General features: G+C 41.0%; 1 protein-coding gene across 1 annotated transcript; it reads right to left on the reverse strand.

The window, feature by feature from the left end:
- Positions 1-4,534: 4,534 nt before the first annotated feature.
- On the reverse strand, positions 4,535-8,163 carry LOC143318077 (proproteinase E-like). Its single transcript, XM_076726029.1, has 8 exons — positions 8,124-8,163; positions 7,449-7,537; positions 7,001-7,098; positions 6,802-6,924; positions 6,054-6,190; positions 5,212-5,354; positions 4,956-5,108; positions 4,535-4,606 (listed from the first exon to the last, which is right to left on the reverse strand). Exons 1-8 carry the CDS (start codon positions 8,161-8,163, stop codon positions 4,589-4,591), a joined length of 801 nt encoding a protein of 266 aa, XP_076582144.1. The 3' UTR covers positions 4,535-4,588.
- Between the last annotated feature and the right edge of the window lie 763 nt (positions 8,164-8,926).

The following is an 8,926-nucleotide window of genomic DNA, read 5'->3' on the forward strand; positions in this document are numbered from 1 at the left end:
TTAATCTTAGCATGATTGGACAATTCATCGAATCAGTCACATCCATCAGCAAGCATTCGCGCTGCAGCTGTAACTACTTCCAGAGAAGAGAAAAGATGGCTAGTGGAGACTGTGAAGGAAGGATGGGGACTGTGGTGAAGGAAAACTCGATTGTTTCTCTACGTGAAACTCCATTTTTGCGTCGGTCGGATGTGGACAAGAAAAGGGTGAAGGATTTGGGACCCGACTATCCGGATTTAAACATTTCGCAGCAGACTACTGATCGTGGGAGAACATACACACGGAGCTTCTCCTCAAATATGTATGCTAAGTGGAATTGGCTAGCTAGATGTCCAGTAAGTAATGTTTTTTTTGGTTCCCCTGCTTGTTATTTCAATGTCCTGGGACTGAGATGTTATGGACTACAAGGGGGATGAAGGACTTAAAACATTCTACTGAAAAAGCCAAGAAACATGAGTGCAGCCAAAGCCACCTTGATAATAGCTTGAAGCTAAATTTTTTTGGAAGGCTTAGCATTGTAGAGCAGCTCAACGAAGGCTACAGAATTGGCATCAGGAAGCACAACGAAGAGGTGACAAAAAACAGACACATCCTGTCCAGAATTATAGATTGTGTGAAATTCTGTGGCGCGTTTGAGTTGGCTTTGCGTGGGCATGACGAGAGTGAGAGTTCTGATACCCCTGGGATATTGGTGGACTTTGTTGTCTCACTTGACAATGCCTTGAAAGAGCACCTGGAGAACACGACTGTGTTTGAGGGGACATCAAAGACGGCCCGGAATGAGCTCCTTGACTGTATGCTGTCTGTTGTGAGGGAACAAATCATCAAAGAATCCCAGAAAAGTGATTTTCTGTCAGTCCAGGCAGATGAGACGATGGACATTAGCACCCAGAACCAACTTGTGCTTGTGCTTCGCTACACTGATGACAGAAACACCGTGCAGGAGAGATTTTTTTAATTCATTCCACTGCAGTCAGCAAATGCTGAGTCCATTGCTACTGTATTGAGTGAAGGTCTTAGTGGAATCCTTCCTGAACAGAAAGGTAAACTCATCTGCCAGGCATATGATGGAGCCAGTGTTATGAGGGGTGCCACTTCAGGTGTTGAGCAAAGAATACAGGATGAGTACCCAAATGCCCACTACATCCACTGCTATGCACATCAACTAAACCTCATAATGCAACAGGCTACCTCTCACATTTCTATGGTGAGAATTTTTTTTTTTTTTCTGATCTTGGTGGTTTTTCAAGTTTTTTTTCAAGATCAGGACCAGTGTCCTTGATGAAGTAGTGGCTCACTGATTGCCAACATCAAGCAACGTGAGAACTCTCACAGCCAGGCGGTCAATACTGTGTTTGACCACAGAGAAGACCTCATTGATTGCTTCAGGAGAATTCGCTCTTCAAGTGGCTTTGATGACAAAACGACCAAAGAAGCAGGAGGTCACATTAGGCTACTAGAGGATTCTAACAAATTTTTTCCTTAAACTGTTCCATCACATCATGCCACATGTGGACTTCCTCTATGCTAAGCTCCAGATCCATGGTGGTGGTACAAAGCAGTGGCTCGGACCAGCCGAGGAAGCACTGGGCTCCCGGGGAAGAAGGCCACAGTAGGATTGCTGCAGAGGGGATTCTCTGTTGTAGAAATAAGTTGTTGTCAATGTTTTCAGTGCAGTCTTCTACATTAGTCCTCAAAACATTAGACGTCACCTACCCTTTAATGGGTCTTTGTTTTTTTCTGAATATCTATACATTTTGTAATAGAATTGGACATTCAGAACCACCATCACTACTAGTATGTAGTTGTGGAAAAAATAACAGAAATTACCAGTGATGTTTGGTTACCTGTGTATTTATTATCATCCCAAGTTTATCCATTTCACTGTAATTTATCATACACAGCTGCCATCTAGTGGCCATTAATAGTAGCTATAAAAAAAATGATTTATTCTATTATCACAGCAGATTTATGAAGTAGTTTGAAGTAATTAATAATATATTATTAACTTGGGTGAAAGCTTTTCACTTAAAATAATGACTTTAAGTGTCCTATTTAGAAAGGTAACTGCTTGTTTGCAGTAGGCCAATGTAGGTGATGGGACAAGTATTTTTCTTAAAATAAAATCTCTCTCTCTCTCTCTCTCTCTCTCTCTCTCTCTCTCTCTCTCTCTCTCTCTCTCTCCCTGTCTCTCTCTCTCTCCATTTGTTTGTGTAGGTGTGTGATACCGTAATGGGACACACAAAGGAACGTGTTGCCTTCACAGACCACCTCATCAGTGCCACCTTGCTGCAGGCCGACAGGTTTGAAAAGTACCACAACTGGTTTCCTGAAGTTGCACTCAACTCCGCCTTGAAGGCATATCCAATACTGAATGGAAGTAAGCTGAGGATGGAGCTGAGTCTTATCTATGCCAAGGATGAATTCAAGTCCTTTTGTGGTGCTGTGAACCTTTTTCAGTTATTTGTGGACAACAACTTGTCAGACGTATTTTCAGAGACAGTCACACTGCTGAAGATTATTATCACCACACCCATGTCCACTGCAGAGGCTGAGAGGTGTTTTTCAACGTTGAAGAGGGTCAAAACCTTCCTCAGGAACACCATGGCTCAGGACAGGCTGAATGCCTTAGCCATCCTGTCCATGGAGAAGAAGCTGGTGACTGAGATGGCAGATTTTAATCAGAGGGTGATTGACAAATTTGCAAGCCTGAAAGACAGGAGGGCTAAATTTCTCTACAAGTAGTGGACACTACTGTCTGGTCTCCCTCTTGATTGTATTAATAGTTCAACAGTATCCAAAGTCCCCCCTTTATTTTATTGATAATTCAACAATATCCAATGTCTCTTGCTTGATTCCATTGTTAGTTAAACCATATCCAATTTCTTTCCTTAGATTCTATTGATAGTTCAACAATATCCAATTCGTCTCTTTATTCTATTGATAGTTTAACAATAACCAATGTCTCTCCCTTGATTCTGATGATAGTTCAACAATATCCAATGTCTGTCTCTCATTGTATTGATAGTTTAACAATATTCTAGTTTAACTGGTGTAATGGTGTAACTGTAACATATGCTCTACTTTCATTAAAGTAGCCTACTTTCTGAATCAATTCTGCCCCAAAACTCTTCATTTCAGATCAGAAATATCCAAAGTATCTCTCTAGTTGTATTGATACTTGAACAATGGTCTAGTATAACTGTTTTTTTTTAGATTTTTTGTGTTGTGTTCTGATTGTGAGGCACTATTTGGGCTGTCACGCGCAACTGTGCCCCCCCAACAAATTAAGTGACCAGCCGCCACTAAACATCAGTATCAGCATTTTTAAACTTAGGGTTAGGGTAAAATACAAATACATTTAGAAAACAATGTTTCCGAATGTGTATTTTTAGTTTTGTCCATGAGAGTATTTTAATCTGCTAAATAAATTGATTATGTAACGGTGTATTTGTGTAAATGTACTTGTAAAATTGCAGTCAAACACTGAGCTCATTGCCAGCAAAACACTACTCCTGTTCAACAGTAACGGCCCGCTTAGTAAAAGAGGGTCAAGAGTCCTGTGCCTATTAAACTGTTTATTTAAAGGCATCTCCAATGTGCAAATATACCTGCATTATAGCTCCCATATGTTAACTGTCCCTCCCCCCACGTATCAGTGTTTATGTCCTGCCTTGGTTTCCTCTTCTGTAAAGCTGCTGATTGTGCACGTTTCTGTCAAGCCTTGGAAATGATGCTGTGGTTTCCCTCCCGCCTCCTGCAGTGGAGCACCCTGAGCTGAGCAGAGGAGGCTAGATGGAGATTGGAGGGAGGGTGGAGGTGGGAGTGGATGTATGGGGCTTTTGCTTTTGAGGAATGAGCCCTCTCACTCTCTCTCCCCCGAGCAACTGGGGTGGAATAATTACATAGCATGTGTAAAATTGAACTCCACTCATTGTGAAAGGACAGAGAGAGAGAGGGACAAAGAGAGAAATGAAGCAAAAAAAAAAAAAAAGGAAAGATGTTCGCCAGTTGCTGTGGGAAACACAGAGCTGTGCACAGCAGTTATCACATTATTTAGAGCTGAGGATTTAATGCATTGTTCAATAATGAGCAGCCAGCCAATGGCCTGTGATCTGAAGCTCACAGGGGAAAAAATAAGTAGTATTAAACTTTTAGTGTCTCCAAAGTGAGCTGTGTGAACTACAACTTCGAAAGAAACAAATCTTGGAAGAAGTAAGTTTACCAGACCTCTGTGGCTGCGTCTCTCTGTTGCAGGCTGGTGGCTCAAGGCTGTATTAGCCACAACTAGCACAAGACACTCCAATCCCCAACCAAACTGACCCTTAAATAACATGATATCTCTGGTTCTCTGTACAGAATAGTGTCCCTCAGCAGCACACTTAAAAATCACATTAGTCTGAATTTTGGCATTTTTCCATTGTGAACACACCACATACTCAAAACCTGATTAGAATTAATTTGCAGCATTCAAGCACAGCTTTGGTTTGTATTGTTTCCACTATAAAAACAAAAGTGAAAGACAGCTGAAACATTTTGTAGATGATGAGTGAATGAAGTTTATTGAAATTTAAAAGGCTCCAGGTCTTCAGTACTGCAGCATAGTCTGAAAGATAAAAAAGTTAGAAATACTGAAAAGGCAGGAAAAATTTAGCTTCACAGGTCAAATGAGGAGAGACTGCACTTTCATCCTGAGGTGCTGTATAGTTACTGTTATGATATTACTAAGACATTGCCATTGCACCTTTGCTTCCTTTCACCTTTATTCATATTTTTCAAAAAAAGAATTATCTTGTGTGAAATCCTTAATATCTCCAGAGATAATAAAAAACAAAGAAATTAGCAACAATCTAATGTGTTTATAATGTATAAGAAGATCAAAATATGGATGATTAATGGATGATCTGATCTGTTTGTCACATGCAGCTGTGTTTTTTTCTCTGACAGAAACTCACATCAGCAATCCAGTCGGTGAAGGAAGAGGTGCGAGTGAACACCGTGGGCTTCTTGATGGTGTTGCATCCAAGGCCAGAGACGAAGCTGGTAACCCCCTGCACGTACCATTTGCCATCAGCACCCTTGCAGTTCAGAGGGCCTCCTGAATCTCCCTGCAGACACAGACAGAGGACAGGTGAAGGCAACAGATGGATACAGGGTGAACCTGCAGTTCTTATTGTGTTGTCATGAACAGATGAGGGGAGCGGTACATACACTGCAGCCAGAGCGAATGTCACCACCAGCACAGACCATTATGGTCTTCACAGTGCTGCCCCACCAGTCTCTGCGGGTGCAGATGTCATGGCTGACCACAGGGAGGAGAGCCTGCTGGAGCTTAGAGGCAGCAGGACCATTAGCTGCAAGAAGGGCATGAAAATTATTAACATGAAACATCATCATTTGGTGGTTAGAGGGTCACTCTGTGCACCCGCGTGTTAGTTCAGAAAAAAAAGTTCCTTTTAGAGCTTTTGACTTCTCCATAGCTGTGAAGTTAATGTAACATTGTGCTAATGAGACACCAGGGTATCAGAACTTTCATTGTTCTTATTATTGTAAAGTTAAATGTATATTCATCTAACTCTCTGCAAAACAAAAAAGATAAAAGCATATGACACACTGCAATATAACACCTGTAGAAAATCAATATATTCAAAAAAGAAAGAAAAAAGAACATACCTGTAAGAAAACTATGCAGTGAAAAGATTAATTGTAACCTTTTGTAATGACAGCTGCTTTAGAGACAAATATGTTTTATTTGAATGTATAAATGCTGTGGGAAATAAGGAGACAGTGCTTCTTAATTTGATTGTTACTGAAATTAGACAAGCCAAAGGTATTATGTCTGTACAGTAAGTGCTTTTTTGGAGAATTTCCTGAATAAATGCTAGGATGTTTGAACTCCATACTGTTGTTATACTGAACCCAAATGTGGCCTTTTACCTTTCTATTTAAATTCAGAATAAAGTGATATTAAACTGGTGGAGTACAGTCCCATCAATGAGTTTATAATGTTTTATAGGTCAGAATGAGTGTGCTGTCACATTCCAGACACTTACTGTAGAGGCTTCCCCAGCCAGTGATGTAGCAGGGGTCATTGTTAGGAGCAATCTCTCCACTCTGTGGCACACAGGAGGGCTGCACCTTCTCGTTCAGATCGGCAGGTGAGGCCAGTTTGATCATCGCAATGTCATAACTGAGCAACAGGAAATCATGTTGGAGAATCAAAACATGAAGAATCAGCTCATGGAAAAAATGTAGTGAATGAATGTCATATTGATATTAATATTAACAAAAGAGACAAGGCATGTTGGGCACCAAACAGTTTGCTAGCATGAATTAAAGGCATTTGTAATAATAGATGTTACTTATTCTGCAGCCTCAGATCTTCAGGCAGGAAGTTCCAGAGCTGAGGAGCCCTGACTGCACAAACCAGGTCACCTTTAGTCCTGAACCTGGACTTCTGAACAGCCAGCAGAGTCCTGCCTGAGGATCTGAGGCTCATGGCTCATAGGAGAGCAGCAATTCAGTAATATAACTGGGAGCTAAACCAGTAGGTACTTTAAAAGTAATCAGTAAAATATCAGAATGACACTAACTGACTGAAAGAAAGGATAGGAAATGGAAAAAAGTGTCTTTTTCATTGCTTGCAAAAGGACATTCATCTGTGTCATCTGCATGACAGTGGCCAAAAAAATCAATTAGTCTAAATTTGTGAAATGTCACTGTCCTGTTTCCTGCACAGCTTGTTTTTCAATTTGACACATAAGCTAAAAACAGCTGTATGGAGGAGTTACACACTCTTACCCACAAGCCGGGCAGTTACCGTTCCACTTGGGATGAACCACAGTCTTCTCCACATTTCTTATCTGTTCATAGCCCTCATCATTGGTGAGGTCGTAATCGCCCAGCACCACACGGTATGTAGGTCTGATGCAAACATAGATACACACACTTTAGATAAAACCTTCATCTGACATGAGAATGAGAGTAAACTGCGACCTACCCGATGCAGTGGGCAGCGGTCAAGACCCAGTTAGGACTGAGCAGAGTGCCTCCACAGTTGTGCAAGTACTTAGAGAAAATCGAAAACTGCAGAGAAACCTGTGAAACACACGAGAGATGGATTTAGAGCCACGCATTAAGTAAGCATGTCATTTTATAAATAAAGTTGCTACAGCTGTGCTTTGTTTCATGTTTGTTACTCTCTTTATGAATGACTCCGTGTGTCATTTCAATCCTGTTGTTTCATTCTAACTATTAACAGGGTGTTGCTGAAAATAATATTCAGCAGACCTGCCCATTTATATACATTATGAACTACAATCATCTGAAACAATCAGAAATATTCAAACAGAGGCCTACTTTAAGAGTTATGATTAAAGAAACATGTGAAGTAGATGGCAAATCTTCATCACCTCATCTGTCATATTGCCTGATTATTATCAACTCACCTGCCAGGGCCAGCTGTAGGGTCGAGCATCTTCCCCGTTCACCACACGGCTCATCAAGGGCTGATGGGAGGGCGCGCCACACCCGTAGGCTGGGCCACAGAAAGAACTGAAGTCACAAAGGCTGACTGAGCTCAGCACTGACACTGAAAGCTGTAACACTGACTGGAACTATTTCTCAGGGATTAGGTTGGTCTTCCTATACGCAAACTTCAGGGGGAAAAACTCATTCTGAATGAATCAATCACAGCAGCTTTTTGCATATTCAGAGTTATTTGAAGTGGTCTGAAACCCCAATTTTGGCAGTCCATTACAGTTCATGGATATTGGATTCTGGGCACAAAACACTTTTAAAGAGGTTTTGCCCAAACAGGGAGCCAAAAACCCAGAGTAACATGAGGAGGGCTGAGGTCACACTCAAAGACTGGAGGCATGATCATTTTAAAATCACTGAGATCAGATTGTGAAAAGTTTGCTTCCCTTCATCTACTTGCTTTTCTAATCCCTCCTGGAGATGAGGTTGACCAACTTGTCAGGAGAGTGAGGCCATGATAAAACTGTGTATTAGTCTGCATCTTAAATCCAGTGCAGTGCACACACAGGGCGGACTGCTGTGACTGTCACAAGTCTAACTTAGACTAGAGATGACCTGTTTTAAATCATGTGGATGAGACTCACCGTAGGCAGCAAACAGCAGGACAAAGGCAACTTTCATCATGGTTCCTGAGAGTAGAGTGTCTGAGTGTGTTTTATGACTTTTATACTCTCAAAACTGAACAGTAATCAGAAACAAACACACAAATGCACCCACACAGTCCAATCTTTGACCTGGGAAACTCTGTTACCTGCTGCATGTGTTTCACCTGTCCTTACACAACCCCTCCTGTGGTTGGTGGTTATTTACACTTTGATATACTACGAGGGGATGGGAGTGTGAAATAACAATCCTACAGTGATCAATAAACACATCACCATAAGTTAATGGAGCTTTTGTTGCCGGACCAGAAGAAAATCTGAGAAAAAGAATCCACAATGCAGAACTGACTCAAAGTGATTACTTGTTTTTGTTTGTTTGTTTGCTTGTTTGTTTTGGCTCAAAAAATCTTCTAATTATTTGTGATTTGGAATTAAAGAATTAGTTTTAGTTACATCATAGTTAACCAGCCTTGAAATCAACTGTGATGGAGTAAAGGCTCAATGAAAATGTGGATGCTAATTAATAAATTGATTTGGCTGTTAAACATTGAAAGTTTTTCATTTAATTCATGTTCATGTTGTCCAGAGTCTCGAAACCTTCACAGAAACTACAAAACTTCCAGCAGCTGAACTGTTTTTAGTTCCTCTCCAGTCTATTTCAATCATCTTTCCACAGCAAGGCGACTTCCTGGAACTCTCAGCAGTCTTTGGTGTGAGCTGAAAGTCAGTTTGATCATAAGTTTGAGTGAGAGGTCCACAATGACTGCTACTTTGCAACTAGTTTG

Source organism: Chaetodon auriga, chromosome 3 (genome assembly GCF_051107435.1).
Source record: "Chaetodon auriga isolate fChaAug3 chromosome 3, fChaAug3.hap1, whole genome shotgun sequence".
In the NCBI taxonomy this organism is placed as follows: Eukaryota; Metazoa; Chordata; class Actinopteri; order Chaetodontiformes; family Chaetodontidae; genus Chaetodon; species Chaetodon auriga.

What these genes read in the sequence shown, in the direction of transcription:
- LOC143318077 (XM_076726029.1), bottom strand. Translation starts at nt 8,163, where the DNA reads ATGATGAAAGTTGCCTTTGTCCTGCTGTTTGCTGCCTACG. An exon ending in CCTGCTGTTTGCTGCCTACG is followed by an intron (nt 7,538 to 8,123) that starts GTGAGTCTCATC and finishes TCTGTGGCCCAG; the next exon opens with CCTACGGGTGTGGCGCGCCC. An exon ending in TGGCTGGGGAAGCCTCTACA is followed by an intron (nt 5,355 to 6,053) that starts GTAAGTGTCTGG and finishes CCCTTCTTGCAG; the next exon opens with CTAATGGTCCTGCTGCCTCT.